At 37.5% G+C, this 19980-nt stretch overlaps 1 protein-coding gene across 1 annotated transcript in view; it reads left to right on the top strand.

Annotated features, from left to right (window-relative positions):
* arhgap24 (Rho GTPase activating protein 24) overlaps nucleotides 1–19980 on the top strand; it is a 150213-nt gene that overhangs the window by 102833 nt on the left and 27400 nt on the right. Inside the window, 2 exon segments of the mRNA XM_061733700.1 lie at nucleotides 7991–8113; nucleotides 17303–17510. Of these exon segments, the coding sequence (XP_061589684.1) occupies nucleotides 7991–8113; nucleotides 17303–17510 (331 nt within the window).

The raw sequence follows: 19980 nt of genomic DNA, 5'->3' as shown, positions 1-19980 counted from the left end.
ATACAGACACTGCAGAATTAGTTGGCAGGCTGAGGGGAGACCACTATATATGTTAAAGCAAGAAAAAACATGTTTTTCATAATAGTTCCCCTTTAAATATGCATTAAAGGTAGGGTAAGTAATTTGTGGATGATGCTACGTCTGTTGAATTATTTATTTTTTTAAACAACACCTGCAGCGTTAACTCCTCCTTCCCCTTTTTTCAGTGTTCCCTCACAAAAGCAACATCCTATCATGAGCAAAAACCCTCTCCCTGTTCATGACTAGCTGGAGCAATGTTTGTTGTGGTTTGCTTCCACCCAGCAGTCCGTGTATCTTTTTGTTTTTTATAAGTGAATGGTAAAGAAATATTCATTGAAATCTGGGGGAAAAAAGTGTTATGGTTTGGAAAATGGATAGAATTTATTACCATGGCTTTAAATTTGCCTTCTTTGTATAATTTGCAGTAAACGGCAGTAGGGAATTTCACAAAAAGATTAGCATAAATCCCCAACTAATGACTGCTAACTTCCACCTAATCCTCTCATAGCTAATTATTTGGTGCTAGTTTTAAGAAGTAAATCCCTAAACCTGGAGCTAAAAACCGACGAGAAGAAAGTCAAACTGTTATTCACTTTGCAGGGCAGTCACATTTTTACAAAAAGTGTTTTGATCTGTTGTTGTGGTGTTTTTCCAATCTAGGCCAGTTCAACACACAAGTATTTACCAGTCACTTGTTTATTATTGAGCTGGTCCACTTTGAGCTTTAAAAGAGCTCTGACGAGTCTGGACAAGGATGTCCTGGAGTATCTGACAGTGGGATATTTACAATAGATCCTTGAAGTTTGGGTGGTTATGGGGTGGGGTTCCCACTTATTTATTCACTGTAAAACTGCAAGTGAAAATACATTTCTATTAGCTTAGTTTTACAGTTTTCTGTGTGTACTCTAAGGTGGATGGTCTCTGATAGTAACTTAATTTGGGGGACCATATTTACCATAGTGACCATATTTACATGGTAGGTTGAAAGTGTTTGGTAGAGCTAGAACCATTCACACCACAGAAAACAGAGATGCTGAGTTTATTCAAGCTGCTCACTCTAGCCCATGAAACCAATCTCTTTGGGGGTTTTATCTTCTTTTCTTTTTAAAAAAGAGCAGTAAATTATTGTTTGCAGTGATATTTTAACCAAAGCATGTTACAAACATCTTGTAATGACCTGAGGAAACTACTCAAGTTGTGCAGGGAAAAAGCCTCTTTTTCAATAAATAGCTGAGCCAGAGAGTAACATGTAACATTATCACAATCTGTATTGCTGTGATGTATTTGTCTCCCAAATACAGAAGTTCTGCATCATTAAATGTGCATTATTCCACAACTTAAACAGTCTGCTAATGTTTGACTATCCTTAACTTTAAACTACACTTTAATTGCTACAGGACAACGTAAACGTATTGCACTCATTGATCCAATTTTAAAAAAATTATGTTTATCCGAATTACTTAATTTTCTCTTCAAAAAATATTATTTTGACAATTTTTTTAAATTAACTTTTTTTTTTCTTTTTTTAAATATATTTTATTTTCTTCTAAATAAAAGACATGGGCATTGATTGGCAGTCAGCTTAGCCAATGGCTTGCCTTTATCATTCCCTCATTAATCTGTATTAGTACAATCTGCAGTTTGTACTAATACAACTTTGAATAAATACAACTGTATGGGACACTTTTATGCAGTTCCTGGAAAGTGATCGGACTGTAATTAATGATTAAAACTTGAAGGGCGGCACTGGTGGAAGCTGGCATGCCTTTGATAAGCAAGCAGGACAGCTATTAACTTTGTGTTTTTTTTTTTTGGGGGGGGGGGGGTTATTATATTATTTGATTTTGTCATTGTATGTTGGTATTTGTTTTATTGTGCTGTTGAGGGTGGGGGGAGGAGGGGTGTTTGGGATGTTACTGTGCTTGTGACTGTATGTTCACTCAAAAAAGACAAAAATCAATAAACATATTGGTAAAAAAGAATGAATAAATTAATAAATACAACTGTGATTTCTAATTTCACTACTGAAATGGCATTTGAAACAACACATGGTTGTAGCCATTGTTACTTTTGTGCAACACCATGTGTCTGTTTATCACTTGCCTACAACATAGACTGCGTTTACATGCATCAATAACCCTTTTAAAACCCGAATATCGGCAATAACCCGAATTTGCATGGCCATGTAAACACCAATAACCCCTTTGAATAACCCGAATTTGCTCATATTCCGGTTTTTAAAAACCCGAATACGACCCCTGGGTTACAACTTTTAAAACCCGAATATTCGGTCATATAAACGCCAAACCGAATATCCCGATCAAACGGAACATGAATTTGTTTTCTGCGCATGCTCTGTTCGCAAGGAATCTTTGTCTTTTGAGTCCAGGAAGTTCTTATAAACACAGAGAAACGCAAGACCAAGCCACACTTTTGGAGTGAGGAGGAGACTAATCACTTCATAAATGTAATGAAGGATATGAACATTTTGTCATTTGTAGACGGTAGAAAGTACCGGGATAGCCAGATTTACAAGAAGGTGAGCGAAAAGTTGCGCGAAGCAGCATTTGTTTTGAATTTGGATACAGGAAGAAGAAGCGGAAATGACGCAAATTGTGTCATCACGTTCTCCGCGCGTCGCTGGTTTGATCGGGATATCCCGAATGATTAATTACCATGTATACAGGGATAACCATGTTTGCTCACGCATGTAAACGGAATATTCCGAATGTTTCAGTAACCGGAATATTAGCAATAACCCGAATTTTGACTGCATGTAAACGTAGTCAGTGTGACATCTCACTTACAGTACAGTCCTATAGGAAGCCTTTTGAATGTTGTCACAGGAACCTCATTAACTAGTCATAAAGTAGGTGAAGTTACAGGTGAATGGACTTTGCCACTCGAAATGATACCCAAGGGAAAGTCAATTTCTGAACCCTGACTTGACTCATGGTGCTAAAACCCAACATCACTGCCCAGAATGACATGGATCAAAGAGAATTAATGTTTATTTTATATGTAAGAAACACCAACTAGACAAATGCGATTATGGAGAAATATTTACAAACACTGTGAAATCCAACGAGCGATGCTGTGTAAAAAATAATTTCAACAATTCTGAAAAACAAAACAAACCTTTTTCTTTCCTTTTTCCAAGTGAATTCTATACATTTCCATACAGGATAATATTTAGTTCTTACAGAAGAGGATTACGGCCACTGAAGAAAAAAAAAATAGAATTCTGAGATTAAAGTCAGAATTCTGACTTTTTTTCTAGAATTCTAACTTTATTCCAAAAATTCTGAGATTAACTTCAGATTTTTGACTTTTTTTCTAGAATTCTAACTTTATTCTAAGAATTCTGGGAAAAAAGTTGGAATTATGACTTTTATTTCTAGAATTTTAACTTAATTCCAAGAATTCTGAGATTAACTTCAGATTTTTGACTTTTTTCTAGAATTCTAACTTTATTCTAAGAATTCTGGGAAAAAAGTCAGAATTCAGACTTTTTCCTAGAATTCTAACTTTATTCTAAGAATTCTGAGATTAAAGTCAGAATTCTGACTTTTTTTTTTAGAATTTTAACTTTATTCTTAGAATTCTGAGATTAAAGTTTTTTAAGTCAGGATTCTGACTTTTTTTTCTCTCGAATTCTGACTTTTTCTCTCATAGTTCTGAGATTAAAGTCTATAAAATCAGATTTTTTTAGAAATGGAAAAAAAAAATCATTTTTTTTCCTCAGAATTCTACTTTTCTACTTCAGTGGCCCTAATCCCTTTTTCCAAGTGAATTCTATACATTTCCATACAGGATATTTAGTTCTTACAGAAGAGGATTACGGCAACTGAAGAAAAAAAAATAGAATTCAGACTTTTTTTTCTAGAATTCTAACTTTATTCCAAGAATTCTGAGATTAACTTCAGATTTTTGACTTTTTTCTAGAATTCTAACTTTATTCTAAGAATTCTGGGAAAAAAGTCGGAATTCAGACTTTTTTTTAGAATTCTAACTTTATTCTAAGAATTCTGAGATTAAAGTCAGAATTCTGACTTTTTTTTCTAGAATTTTAACTTTATTCTTAGAATTCTGACATTAAAGTTTTTTAAATCAGAATTCTGACTTTTTTTTTTAGAATTTTAACTTTATTCTTAGAATTCTGAGATTAAAGTTTTTTAAATCAGGATTCTGACTTTTTTTTCTCGAATTCTGACTTTTTCTCTCATAGTTCTGAGATTAAAGTCTATAAAATCAGATTTTTTTTAGAAATGAGAATTGTACTTTTCTACTTCAGTGGCCCTAATCCTCTCCCCTAAATTCTCTATAGAAGTTTAAAAAAAAAAAAAAAAAAATTTGGGACCCACTTTATGTCAAGCAATTGTCCGAATGACCAAAGAAGGGGCACTTGCGTCAGACCCAGAAAAAGCTGAGCGCGCCTCTGGCCAGTGCCGTCCGCCTGACTCAGAGCCGGCGGCAACACATGGCTGCATTCTCGTACATTTCTCTTGATTAAATCCGTAAATGTGTCTGTCTCCGTGTCGCCACGCCGAAGACCAGGGGTTGAATTTAAACGCTCGGCGCTGAGCCACAAACAAAGTCTTTTAGGGGGGACGGAGCTTTTTAGAGCCGCTGAAAAGACAGTCCCATGTGCGGCTCAGGTTGGTTAGTTTGGGGATTCAGGTTTAATTCTGAGTAATAATAACGTTACTCAAACCAAGTTGCGCCTCGCAGGTTGAAGGAAGATGAAACCGTGATGTGACCGCGGAAGGTGAGCTGAAGCTGCTATTTGTTTATTACTCTTGAATAAACGCATCCACATTTTAGCGTTATAAATTCATACGTTTGATTCATAGTTGGTGTCCTGTGGTATTTTCAAGGCTCATGGTAGGAAAGGTACTTATTACTTCATGTGAGGTGTAATTAAAGGGGGAATAAGCGGCGGGTAGTGACTAATCACTGGAGTAGACGCGGAGCCTGGCTCACTATTATCAGACAGGTTCAATAAATGGAAACTTAAAGCTTTTGTATGTCAGGGCTAAAATGTGAACTCTTTATACACATTGCAGGTGAAGGAAGGAACGAATGTAGAAATTATACTGCTTAACCGGTTATTTAAAAATCATTGGACTTTTCAGTCTCTACTATAATTTCACTTTAGTCATTGATGCATTTAAAGTGGGTCAATTTATATTGATTACTTTTAAAAAGTGAAGATATAGGTTCCAAAGATATAAGGTATATACTCGAGTTGTAAAAAAAAAATCAGGGGGGATGGTGGATTTTATCATATGGGGACAGATAATTTGTGCTGATTACAAATAATATAATATATTACAAATAAACACTGACCAAAACACCTGCAGGAATGACATAGCAGCAGTTAATGCAGCCTTCTGTAAGCTTTAAATATCCACTGGGCTTACATCAAATACATCAAAACACAAAAATAAAAAACAGTTTTCTGAACTTATCAATATGATTCTGTCCTTCACAGAAGTAAAATGGATCACTGCAAAAACTCAAAATCTTAACAAGAATATTTGTCTTATTTCTAGTTAAAATGTCTCATTTTAGTAAAAAAATCTCATTACACTTAAAACAAGACTCATCACTGGAAAAAACAACAATTTTCACCTGTTTCAAGTAGATTTTCACTTAAAATAAGTAGAAAAATCTGCATGTGGAACAAGATTTTATTGCTTGTAATGAGAAGATAAATCTTGTCCCATTGGCAGATTTTTCTACTTATTTCAAGTGAAAATTGACTTGAAACAGGTGAAAATGGTCAAATAAGTTATTTTTCTGGTGTTATTTTTCTGGTGATGACTCTAAATGTTGAAATAGCAGTAAAACCACATTCATTGATGAAATGACATAATGGATGTAAAGGAGGGGATGGCAGTTTTACAGGGGGGATGATTTTTACCGTTTTTATTTCAGGGGGGATGCCATCCCCCCTCAACTCGAGTACTGTGAATATATATATATATATATATATATATATATATATATATATATATATATATATATATATATATATATATTTATTATTTTGGCTTATTTCTCATCTGTGGCTTCCTTTCATAATTGTTGCTGAAGTGCATTGGTGGTTGACTGGAGTTTGTGAAGGGGGCATGTAAACATTGTGAACTTGTTGAACACTTCATGGGGAGGACACATGGCATCTATTAACTGCTAATGAGATCTCATGAAGACTGACAGGCAGCATCAATCTCACTGTCAACATTACCTCCGAGCACAGCATTCAGTCCTGCGGTCGGACCACTCGGGTTCTCTACACCGCAGATACTGAGTCTGTGTTATCTTTCATTGATGTTGTATATCAAGATGTAAATGTCTTGACCACTGCCCTTGTGCTCATGTTTATTAATAGTTTTTATATGCAGCGCCTCATCCCGGGATACAATCAATGAACGGTGCAGGATCCCTGGTGGCCGAAGGGATGAATAATTCAACTATTGACATGGCGCTCCATTTGCTTTTAATAACTCATCTCTTTATGTTTTAGACCAGGTGCGTCTCAGGGAAATGCCACGAGCCTTTTTGTTTGTGTCATCTGGATAAAGCAGAAGCGGAGCTTTGGAAATAGTTTGGTTGTCACGGTGACTGCTGCAGCCAGATCTGTCGTGTGGATCAGGTCAAGACTTTCCATTTGAGTCTGGCTGATATCACATGACATCAGAAAAGCACAGGTTTAATCAGAGCTGTCCTTAAATCAAACACAACAGGGCTGAAGTGAGATAAAAACACATCCTTTTTCTATTACAGCAGTGTGCGAGTGAAGTTTGAATGTCCAAAATAGACATTTTAAAACTCGTGTTGGTTTTTGAACGACCTGAATTACTGTAATATCCAGAAATGTCAATTAGGAATGGGTGATATTTTACCGTTCACGATATACCGACAAAAAAAATTCCCCACGGTAAGAATTTGTCATCTCGTGGTAAAAACGATAAATTCCTGTTGATGACGTTTTTGCGTAAAGCTGATTTATGGTTCTACGTTAAATCCACGCACAACGTGAAGGAAGGAAGGAAGGAAGGAAGGAAGGAAGGAAGGAAGGAAGGAAGGAAGGAAGGAAGGAAGGAAGGAAGGAAGGAAGGAAGGAAGGAAGGAAGGAAGGAAGGAAGGAAGGAAGGAAGGAAGGAAGGAAGGAAGGAAGGAAGGAAGGAAGGAAGGAAGGAAGGAAGGAAGGAAGGAAGGGAGCCTGAAAGAAAGAAAGATATGAGCCTGAAAGAAAGAAAGAAAGAAAGAAAGATATGAGCCTGAAAGAAAGAAAGAAAGAAAGAAAGAAAGAAATGAGCCTGAAAGAAAGAAAGAAAGAAAGAAAGAAAGAAAGAAAGAAAGAAAGAAAGAAAGAAAGAAAGAAAGAAAGAAAGAAAGAAAGAAAGAAAGAAAGAAAGAAAGATATGAGCCTGAAAGAAAGAAAGAAAGAAAGAAAGAAAGAAAGAAAGAAAGAAAGAAAGATATGAGCCTGAAAGAAAGAAAGAAAGAAAGAAAGAAAGAAAGATATGAGCCTGAAAGAAAGAAAGAAAGAAAGAAAGAAAGAAAGATATGAGCCTGAAAGAAAGAAAGAAAGAAAGAAAGAAAGAAAGAAAGATATGAGCCTGAAAGAAAGAAAGAAAGAAATAAAGAAAGAAAGAAGGATAAATTCCCATTGATGACGTTTTTGTGTAACAAACATGGCGGATCTGAGAGCGAGATAGATTTATAGTTAAAAAGGTGGAGTTGAATTGGTATTTTTTTTTTATCGTCATTTTTATCGATATCAGGATAAATGCCAGAAATTATCGCGATACATTTTTTAGTCCAAATCGCCCATCCCTAATGTCAATGCTTGCTATGTGGGATCTGACACTAACATGCTGTGTTCAAGTAGCTAATTACTGTTAAATCAAGACTGCAACTTGAATTTTTGTTGTACTTTTTCTCTCCTCTACTTGTGCAGGGGGAGACAGAGAACGGATGACAGCCAACCATGAGACCTACCTTCTTATGGCCAGCACCCAGAATGACATGGAGGATTGGGTGAAGACGATCCGCAGGGTCATCTGGGCACCTTTCGGTGGAGGTCAGTAAGAAACACAACCATTGTTTGTGTCATATTTTTAACCTAACATTATAAATGCCCCGGGTAAAACCAATGTGAAAGAAATTACATTTTAAGATTAATCGAATGTTCAAGTTTTGTTTGGGAACACAGAAGATTCCGCCATTCCTCCACCGAGACTGTTAACTGAGTATTAGAAGTGCTGCATTGCCTTTTTGCAATCAATATCAATTTGTTCTTGCTGAATAACTGTTGGCTCTAATGCCAACCAGGCATTAATGCTTTACATTGATGTATATTATTACATATTGCAGTTTTTACTTTCAAAAGAAGTGAATAATTGCAGAGTTTCATTCGTAACATTTAATTACTGCTGCAGCAGGAATATTTCTTCTAGCCCGATGGCCGTTAAAACCACATTTCTGGTCTTTTTATATTTCACATACAATCCATTTCCACCAAGATGAAATTGATTTACTCTTCAACAGAAAAAGTATTCGATTTGAAACTTCAAGACCTTCATTCCAGCTAGAACTAAAATAAATGAATAAAAGCAGCTGTTTATGGCTGTTCAGGAACTAGATATAATTTGCAGAACTGAATACAAGATACAGAAAGATTCAGAAGTACTGTATTTTCTGGACTATAAGCCACACCTGCATACAAGTCGCATACATGCTATTTAAAAAAAAAGATATGCAAGCTGCAGATATTTATGTTGTTAGATTAGATATTTACTACATGTACAGAAGGATTTTGAACTGTAAATGATGTACATGTTTGTACCTAAATAGATCCTTTCCTAACTGTGTCTTTTAACACGGCAGGAACTTTGCTGATTAAAACGGGACAGAACCAAGAGAAAATAACCGGTATTTATTTATCTGTTTGAAATCTGCTTCTACCTACTTCTATCTGCTAAAGAAAAAGTAGCGTATTCTTATTTGCATTTATTTTGTGTTAGTTTTTATTCTAATTCCGGTTAGAGCGCCCCGAGCGGTGGAAGAAAAATCCACAGAATAACCGCACCTTTGTATAAGCTGCATGGTTGAAAACCTATGAAAAAAAGTAGCGGCTTATAGTCCAGAAAATACGGTATATCTTCTAAGATTCATCATGATTTTACATTGAAATTCTAGTCTTGTATTATGTTGTCAGGCAGCATGTTTCTCTTTGATTTTCCCGTTGCAGCTTCCAAACAAAAGACTGGACGGTGATGTAGTAGTCATCAAATAAGCTGAAGCACATGATACTGCTGTTATTGTTCTCATAAAGTTGTTCCTGACTTTGGTGGAATTAGTGTGCTGATTACCGAGTCCCCCGCTGCGCCGCTGTGGCTTGTTATTGGCTGCCCTGGCAGACTTTGGCCTACATAGCGTACGAGCAGGGCACAAGTGCAGCATTTGTGGCCAGACGGGCAGTTGAGGCAGCTTTCATTCACAAAGTGAATAGATGAGGCAGCGTTGGCCCCTCTGTTTTCAGTGCAGGGAGTTTGATGTCTATTGCAGTTGACTGCTCTTCAAAAGGACGAGCCATTTGTCAAAGATGCCAAAGGAAAGGTGGCTCCATGTTGGGCTTTTCCCCTGTCACGGGCACATACTCACACGTAGATGCACTGAAGGCAACACAGATCAACCTTTCAAAGTTTGTGGTAGCAGCGGTGGGTGACAGAGCCCTGATTGGATGAAGAAGGCTCCTGAAATGTGATGAAAAATTCTATTGAGAGGACGCCAGGCTGGGCGGCAGCGCTGAAAACCCAGCTCGTGTTGTGCAGGACGTTTGCCGTGACGCTGCATTAATAACTGGCCGGCCCGACAAAACAGTTGGACAGGAAGTCAGATCGTTATGAAATGTGCAGCTGTGGCTTCTCCATCTGGATCCTTGGAGATTTATTTCATGGTAATTATTGTGTCATTATGGCTTTTTGTTTAGGGAAGTCTTCACAATGTAATTAATTGATTGGTTGGTTAATGGCATGTAGACGGATTAGACAGACTTTCTTGAAATGGTCTTCATATTTAAAACGTTATGGCACCACATTTCTAAACCATATTCCGCAAAGCTTTATTTACCTCAGTATTTAGTTTTTAAAGCATAACCGTAAACCTTTAGCAAACCTTGTGAAATGTGATGTTCACGTGTTTTGTGTTTTGGACTAGAGGTGTCGACGCCAGACAGAAGCTGTACAACCTCGTTAAAATCCACATTTGTGGAGAGGTGTGTTGTTGTTTCTTTGTTTGAAGCACTCTGCACTCTACACAGCGTATCTGTTTCAGCACTTCAGACAGAGTTTGATGTGTGTGTGTGTGTGTGTGTGTGTGTGTGTGTGTGTGTGTGTGTGTGTGTGTGTGTGTGTGTGTGTGTGTGTGTGTGTGTGTGTGTGTGTGTGTGTGTGTGTGTGTGTGTATGTATGTATGTGTATATATATATATATATATATATATATATGTGTATATATAATTATGCTATTGGCATGTGATCTGTACTTTGTAAGGTACTTTTTGTCTATATCACTATTTTCACTCATAATTAATCATGACCCTTTTTAAATTTCTGCCTTTTGACTACAGTAGAGCAGTCAACAACCACATCTTCTATGTCGGAATTAGGGCTGTTCGATTTTGCCCAAAAATAAAATCTTGATTTTTTTTCTCTCAAAATCCGATTTTCGATTACGATTATTTTGTGAATTGACAAAAGGCAAAGAAATGATTTCAAATATGCTGTTTTTTTATTGAACATTTGCCCCATTGGGCTTTAAGTGCAAACTTTGCTCTTATTAAACCAAAAATGAATGAATAAAGTGCAAAACTCTGTAAAATAAGTTATAAAAAGGTTTTAAAAAATATAATAAAATATAAAGTTTTATCTCTGAAAAAAAAAATCAGCAAATCAGCACTTGCAAACATACAGTAAGTTATATTTCCAATTAAATAAAACAAGACATTTTCTAATTAAACTAAACTGGGTCTTTGCATGCTAAATAATAATGCAACCCATGAAGGAGGTAGAGGTGTGTAATGTAGGTCATTACATTTGCTATAAGTTTTTTGCAAGGAACACGAGCCGGTCTACGGCATCTGGCTTGAGGGATGCCCGGTGGCATGTTCCAACGCCCCCTCCTACACTAAAGATCCTCTCCGATGGGGCACTTGTCGCAGGTATTGAGAGGTATTTCCATCAATCCTTAATATGGTATCAATCATTAATATGTGTGCAGACAAGATTTAAAAAAAAAAAAAAATTAAATAAAAAAAAAAAAAGGTGAAAAATCGATTTTACGAGTTTCACGTTTTAACATCGTTCTAATTACATAATCGCGATTACGATTTAAAATCGATTAATCGAACAGCCCTAGTCGGAATAGATGCTGCAAAATTTATAATGCACTATTGTTATTATCATCTTTACAGTAATGAACACTAAGGTTTGTTCAAAAGGTTGCTACATTTTAAATTTTTTTTAAAGATAGATGGATGAATGTATATATAGATGCAACCAAACAACTGTTCCTCCCATGGATGGGTATGTATTGATCAGGTGTGTGGGACTGGCTGATGATGATGATGATGATGATGATGATGATGATGATGATGATGATGTGGCTGTCAAAAGTTTGAAAGGCTATCAAAAGTCTAAAAACATAAATCATTTTTATGCAACTATTTATTTATTTTTCTTAACATGAGATTAACGCATCCACATTTCAGGAAATACGGCCCTCGGCCGCACCTGTAACTTGGAGCAACAAGAATGGATGCAGCAGTAATAGTCCGTAAATACAAAGCAGGAAGCATTGGTTATGTGACACATTGGTTTTCTGTAGAGCGGTTTTGAAGCCTCTTTCTCCCAGAGACTATGAAACACAAAAAGCAATGAAGAATATAAACTTTTTCCTCACATGGTGCGCCACTATGTTGCTCTGGAAGCCCACAGAAACACCATATGTCAATCAAAGTCAGCTCTGGATACCAGCTATTTTGACCAAACCCACGTCGTGGCGTCTGGAGAGCTGCTGGCAGACGTTTACAGCAGAATATTTGCTTATACGGTTGTTTGGTGGCAAAATCAGACATCACCTCTGCATGTAGCCGATGCTGGGTTAGTATAAACTCCCAGTCACAAAGTGGTGATGGCCAGCCATTGGCTGAGATTATTTCTTTGAATAAACGCACCGGATGTGGTTGGTAAAAAATGACTGCCCCTCAGATATGTCATGGATGTGAAATTAAACAATACAAACCAAAGTGAGTTGGGTTTTTTTTAACCAGGCTGTAAATATGTTCATTAAAACATGGGATGTCTAAGTAGACTTTATTTGGTTGAATTACTCAAATAAATGTTGTCAGATGTTGCTAGTGAGGCCAAAGTTTGTGGCCATGTTTTGGACTTGTGATACAACAGCGACCATTTGTTTAAAGGGGACCTATTATGAAAAACACGTTTTTTCTTGTTTTAACATATATAAAGTGGTCTCCCCTCACCCTGCCAGCACAGGGGAGACAAAATACCATGAAATTCTGCAGGGTCTCTGACCCCCGCCTTACAGAGTCCCCAAGTGTCACGTGACCTTTTTTTGAGCCATTCTGAATCTGCGCCTATGGTGACGTCACCATAGGCGCTCATTTCCATAGGTTCAGCCTCCGCTGCTGAAACCACGCCCACAACCAGCTCTCTCCGCAGGCTGGAGCGGTCCATCCTTCAGCCAGTCGGACGTGGCGCCGCGGATCCGGGTTAAATCATCCAGGTTCCCGGGTGGTTTGGGAGCTGGGTCCTCGGAGGTCCATCCCAGGTCGGACCAGCTTCACCCTCAAAGATTTTCAGCCAAATCTGTCGGTTTGATCCCCGATAACGGGCGATGCGCCGCGGATGCGCTCCGGAGCCGATCTGTGCGCCCGCCGTGGGGTTGCGGCGCCTGTCGCACAGCATCCGCCGGGCGGATCCGGCTGAAATTCCGCTGGTCGGTCCCCGGGAGTCCCTGCTACCAGTCCAGGCGGGTTCCTGCGGTCCCGGCCGGTCGGAACCGGTCAGATTCCCCGGTTAAAGTCGCGGTGATGCGCGCTGCTCCAGCTTACTTTCTGGTTCCCAAAGCGCGGTCCGTCCGACTAAATTGTCCAGGTTCCCAGCCGCTTTGGGAGCAGGGATTTCTGGGTTACGTCCCAGGCTGGACCAGCTTCACCCTCCGAGATTTTCATCGAAATCTGTCGGTTTGATCCCCGGTAACGGGCGATGCGCCCCGGAGCCATGCTGGACGCCCGGCGTGGCTCCGGGGCCAGCGTTCAGCATCCGCCGGGTAGATCCGGCTTAAATAGTGCATAAATGTTATTTATATACAACTCATATTTTATTTTTTTAACAATAAAGTTGCCATTTATGAAAATTCAGTGTTGTATTTATTTACAGGCTTGGGCTGCTCTGGCGGAGGGAGGTTTATCCTCCTCCCCTGCTACACGTCATTCAGGGAGCCAATCAGCACAGAGCCTCATTATCATACCCCCCCCTTCCCTAAGAATGGAGCACAGAAAAAGAGGTTAGAAGCAGTAAAACTAGTGACAGGGCCCACAGGCTGGATTTCTGATTTATGTAGAAAAAACAAGCTTTAGATTGTTTTTAAGACATTCAAGGCCTGTTTAAAATATACATTAAATGCCATAATAGGTCTCCTTTAAAGCAAGGATACTTGTCTGGACATGTTTTCTTGCCATTTGAAAAAAAATTATTAATAAAATAAAATAATTATTACTGCATCTGATTTCCTCATCATCTTTTCTGGTGTGCTTTGGTTTGAAATCTTTATTTGTTTTCATGTTTTTTTTTTGGCAGTATTTTTGAATATGGATCCAAAACATAGGGTAAGACAACAAAAATATCTGCATTGTATGTCATATTGAAGGAACCATCACTTATCACGCATACACACAGAAAAACAGTCAGACATAAGATAAGGAACCGGAAAAATGAAGGTCTGCTTGGCTCTGGAGTTACTCATTGTTCTGTTGATAAAGACGTGTTGACGTGTGTGTGTGTGGGTGTGTTTGTTGTGAGCAGCAGCTGGTTCAAGCGGTTCAAGTAGCTGAACAGACCTGAAAGTGTTGAAGGAAACAGTTGAGTGCCTGCAGAGTGTTAGCGGGGTGCCCTGTGTGCAGGAGTTTGGTCCTAACTGGACAATCTGACCAGTGAAAACAGCAAACATGCATATATAATAACACATGCACTCACTGCGTAAGCTGATCTGCACACACTCTGTGTACATGTGACTGGGGGAAAACATTCCTCCACTCATGACTGGAACGTCTGGAGGGATGACCTCGTTTCCATTCAGTCAGATTATTGTTGTTCTTTAGTTTGCTTTCCAATATGCAAGGCTTTGAATGACTCTGCTGTTGTGCAGCGGGGCCTAATCCATATTTCACTATGATCAGAGTCTAGAAAAAGGACACACAGTAGCATTCCTTTGGGAGTGAGTTACTTATTGCCATTTACTTATTTTGATTGCTGCAGAGATTGAAGTGGAAAAGACTCGTCTCCACAGCATCTTTTATTTTTATAACAAAACCTGTGTTTCTGGGAAATGGAAGTTAAAATACTTTTATGGACCTTCTGTCAAATGGTACTTTTTCTGTGCCATAATTGGGGTTTCCCCCAAAGCATTATAGCATAGCATCTCTGTTAGCTTCATTTTTTTCTGAGGCAAACCCTTAAAAAACAGTCAGTTTTAATACAAAGCCTCGTGCCAAATGTCACACAGGTACCTTTATTAACAGAGGTCTGCACAATATCAAAATGTATAAAACAAATGAAATAAAAATAAACTGCCTGCATATATAGAATAAAAATGCTTCTTGAATAAAATAAAACGAATATCCCTTTCCTGCATAACAATTAAATTAAAATACACTGTGCAATTAAAAAAAATGAAGACAGTAACAGGCAGACTTTTCCACTGAGGTTGACAGTTGTGCAAATAACAAAACATTTGTGCAAATCTCAAATAAAACATTCAATTCATCTGTCACAAAATAAGCTATATCAAAATCATAAAATTATTATTTTTTTTAATAATCGATATAAACGATATTGTCTCGTACCATATCGCGTTTGAAAATGTATCGATATATATTAAAATCTCGATATATCGCCCAGCCCTAGTCTGTTGTTTGTGCAAAGAGGCTGTTTTTTGGGGGGAAAATGCTAGTATACAGGTGCTTTAAAATCTGCACCTCTGGTATGCTGTCTTATCACACATTTATTAATAGACAGCTTTTCCAGAGGCTGGCGAGATGTACCATTTTTAAGAGGGGTGAGTATGACAACGTACCTTGACATTATGTGAAATCTGGTGAGAAATGTTTTTAAGGCTCTGGTTAACTTGAACTTCTGATTGAATGTCATGCACCGGTACATCTGCAGAGAAGTGTCCCTTTCAAATACAGTGTCACTTTTTACATGAAGTCCTGTTGATTTAAACTTTAGCTCTTTGTTTCAGATGCTGTCCAGAGTACAAGGACCCCGACAAGCTCAGTTTAATTCAGTTACCGTACTTTTTGTATACCATGTGTGAATATGTGTGAGTAGCCTTTGTCTGTGTCTGGGGACCGGAAAGTATGCAGATACGAATCTTTCAGGAAGGCCGTAATCCCCTCTTGTGTGGCGTCCACATGAATTGGCTGCAAATGAAAATAGACCCCAGACAAAAGGCAAGACTTGCTCAGCAGGAAGTTAGAGGTTTGATCATTTGATTGAGGCCATGATGATGTACTGTTCATATTTTTCTCTCTTTGTATCTGACTCGGTGTAGGTCATCATTAAATGCTCAATCAGACTGGGATTGGACAAACTGGGTTGATATCTTGAGTTAAGTTTGAGATATTCATGAGCAGCTTTAGTGGTTAAGCTGGGAACACTGTCACTTTAAGTCTTTATGCAGTACTTGCTTCAAGCGTATGAATAGGGGTGGGCAAAAATATCGATATGGCAATATATCGCGATACTTTTCCAGCCGATTCAATATCGATATTAAGAATTTGAATATCGATTTTTTTTTTTTTTTTTTTTTTTTTTTTTAATATTTTTTATCCCCGATTTTTTTCCCATTATATCACCCAGTGCTCCTACCTAAGTGACAGTCCTGGGCATTGCCACTCTCTACCAACCCTGGGAGGGCCCTGCACTGAGCTCAGGTTTTATTTCACGTTTTATTTCATTTTATAATTTATTTTTTATATAACACAATTGCCTGTCCTTAAAAAATGAAAAATAATGGACAGAGGTTTATTTATTTATGGATTTATATCTATACTGACTGATCACTGTGCCTGTCCTTGGTTTTAGTACCCATCTTTCTTGTGTTTATTATCATTTGCCACATAATTAAAGCAACCTCATACTAAATTTAATGTTAATTTCATATGATGTAAATAATATGAAAAACATATACAAATATGTTGTAACTTTAGCTTGTATAGTTATAATAAAACATTGTTTTGACTCAGTTTGTCCCATGAATTGTCACTATAATCTGATGAACGTGCAACTCGGATTTTAAGATCCATCACTATCATCTGATGTACATATATACAACTTGGATTTTAAGATGTGTAATGCATTTTTAAATTTTTTCGGTGAACTATGTAGAATATAATAATCGGGATATCGCATAATCGGGATATCGCAATGTGTATCGTATCGTGATGCGTATCGTATCGTGAGGTCCTTCCCAATACCCACCCCTACGTATGAAGCTGCAGGCAAATGTACTCTGGGAATTTACTAGTTTTCTAGATTAAATTGCCATAAATGTGGTACTAAATCACTTATAGAGAAATCCATTGTGCTTAAACTGATAACACACACACACTTTCTCATGTGTGTTTTATAAAAAAGACAAACTGGAACTTGGACAGTGCTGGTGGAAAAGGTGTTTGAGACGGACACAAGCGTTTCTTTTGCAAAGTTTGATGAGTCATGTTAGTCAAGAGCGATTACTTAATTCCCTCAATGTCAATGGTATCAGATTGGTATCGGGAATAAATCGATATTCAGGTTCTTGGTGTCCGTATCAGAATCTGGACTGGAAAAGTAGGACTGCTTCAAAGAAGGTTGCAGGATGTGCAGAGGTTTACTTCTACATGTAGTTTGTGGTGGTTGTAATTACGTGCAAAAAAGACATTAGCTACCCTCTCACCATCAAACCTTTTTTTTTTCTTTCAGGGATCTTCGGTCAGAAGTTGGAGGAGACGGTGCGGTATGAACGCCGTTTTGGGAACAAGCTTGCCCCCATGCTGGTGGAGCAGTGTGTGGATTTCATTCGGCAATGGGGACTTCGAGAAGAAGGCCTGTTCAGGCTGCCAGGTCAGGCCAACCTGGTTAAAGAGCTGCAAGATGCATTTGACTGTGGAGAGAAGCCTTCATTTGATTGGTAAGGGAAAAAATTACCGTACTGGCTGGTTAGATTTCCTCAGTGAGTTTTAATGTTCAACTGATATCCTTAAACTGTTGACGAGAGAGAGAGCTTTCCATTACCTGATTGGCAATAGAAACCTGCACTACTTAGCAAAGACATTAGGAGCGATGTTCTTGGACAAACAGAGAACATTTGGAAAATTATAGATGCATCTGGCCTCATATTTTTGCAGTTAGAAAGAGAAAAGATGACTATTATTCTACTAGACCTCTGCTCTGTTCAAGATGTAGAATATATACAGTATATATATATATATATATATATATATATATATATATATATATATATATATATATTTTTAACTTTATTGCAGACACAGGTCTATATAAAACATAATACAATATAAAACTTATAAAAAAGAAATACAAAAATAAAAAATATACATTTATAAGACATACAAGCTATTGCTTGTGTATATACAACATATTTAATTTAGAGTCAGAGTCATTTTTATTGTCCCTCTAGGGGAAATTCTTTTAGCAGTCTGGGAAAACAGTCATCATACAAACACAGACATACCAATAAGAACAATTAAAACATTAAAACGTGACATAGTAACCATAATAAATGAGTAAAAGCAAAAGTGATTTCAGCAGTGCAGGCAGAATGATAAAAATGTATTAAAAATATTAAAATTTATGCGAGTTGATCATTTTAACAGCAGTTGGTATAAAAGAAAATTTATACCTATTGCTATTGGCCTTGGGAAGTCTATAGCGCCGCCCAGTAGGGAGAGGGACAAACTCTTTTGACAGAGGGTGATCAGGACTGGCCAAGATGTCTTGTGCCTTATTCAGGACTCGGAATTTATAAAACATACAAGCTATTGCACCGATGCCACCTTAGCCTACAGGTGAATCTATAGCAGCTTTTCAAAGGGCTGACTAAAGCTTCAATTATGTGGTTCTCTGATTTGTCCAATCGACACATAAAACTAAACATCAACTGTCTTAAGAGTGCCTCACAAGTTGGCACTCTGTTGGACACAAACAATTGACGGTCACTATGCCACCTAGGAACACGGAGCAGCAACCTCATTGCATCATTGTTGCTACCTTGAGCCTCTGCATGCTCTTTTTCTTATAGTTAGACCACAAGTGAGCAGTATATAACAGTGTGATGTAGGTTCGAAACAGGGAACACTTCACAGAGTCAGAACACATATTCCACCAAGAATTTAGGAACACCTCTATCTAACAATTTAACAAATAATTTTTCATGATTAATACGATCAAATGCCTTTGACGCATCAATAAAACATAAAAATACAGATGTGTTCAGGCTTGTCTACTTAAATACAGTTTAAGAGCATATATACAGAGGTCAGTTCCATGTTTTCTTTTAAATCCAAACTGGTTGTCAGAAGTAAGAACATACATTTCTAACTTTGTTAAAAGTATTCTTTCCAGTACTTTAGACAAGATGCTGGCCAATGCAATAGGACGATAATTATCAATACTACAGAGCTTACCAGCCTTGTCTTTAAGCGCAGGCACTAACTTTACAGACATGATAGAATTGGGCAGGACCCCATGAACCAGACAAGCAGTAAAGCACATGGAAAGCAAAGGAAAGAGCTTAAAGCTGGCATATTTTAAATGTTCTGCAGTAATGCAATCCATGCCACAGGCTTTGTTGTTATTAGTGTTGGATATGGATATATATATATATATATATATATATTTTTTTTTTTAATAGGTTCACACATCTTTAAAAAAACAAAATAAAGATGAAAAATGTTTAATTTAAAATTCTGCGTGAAGCAGAAATAGATTATTATGAGTTAACTCACGAGGATAGAACTAATAAAAGGATTTTATTAACAGTCTTTACTACAACATACTGTAGTTTTTAGTCTTTTGCATTTGTGATAAACTATTGCCTAATAAATTCACCATGCAAATCTTTGAATGTGATTTAATCAGACTTTAAGGTTACTTTCAGATACTTTTTGTTATGATTATGGAAAGACGTGCAACCCCTCTGTAACTAGTTTATTCAATATTAGTGTTTTCCCTTTGTAGAAAGAAGATAAAAATTAGTCAAATGATTAGTGATTTAAAACTCCGGCTGATTTAAAACTTCATGCTGTTGGTGTGAGACCTGAGAATAAACCCTGTTTTTATTTCTTTAATGCAACATTTCTTCATCCATGACTCAAGTTGACAGATAAATACAGGAATGATGAAACACATCACCACGACATCCGTCTTATACTCTATCCACAACTCGCACCATCTATGCTGATAGCCATAAATATAACCTGGACAGGATTATCTGGATGTGAGCTATGCTTTAACATTTTGCCATTTATATTAAACATGTAGTTTAAACTCTCACATGGTGCCACCTTAAGCTCAGCTGCACATTTCTACCCTCCTACGACAACAGCCTTCTCTTCCTCTGCTGGTGTCTGTTCGTGTCT

This window comes from Cololabis saira, chromosome 11, assembly GCF_033807715.1.
Source record: "Cololabis saira isolate AMF1-May2022 chromosome 11, fColSai1.1, whole genome shotgun sequence".
Classification (NCBI taxonomy): domain Eukaryota; kingdom Metazoa; phylum Chordata; class Actinopteri; order Beloniformes; family Belonidae; genus Cololabis; species Cololabis saira.
The sequence above is the reverse complement of the archived record's forward strand: the minus strand, read 5'-3'. Positions and strand labels throughout refer to the sequence as shown.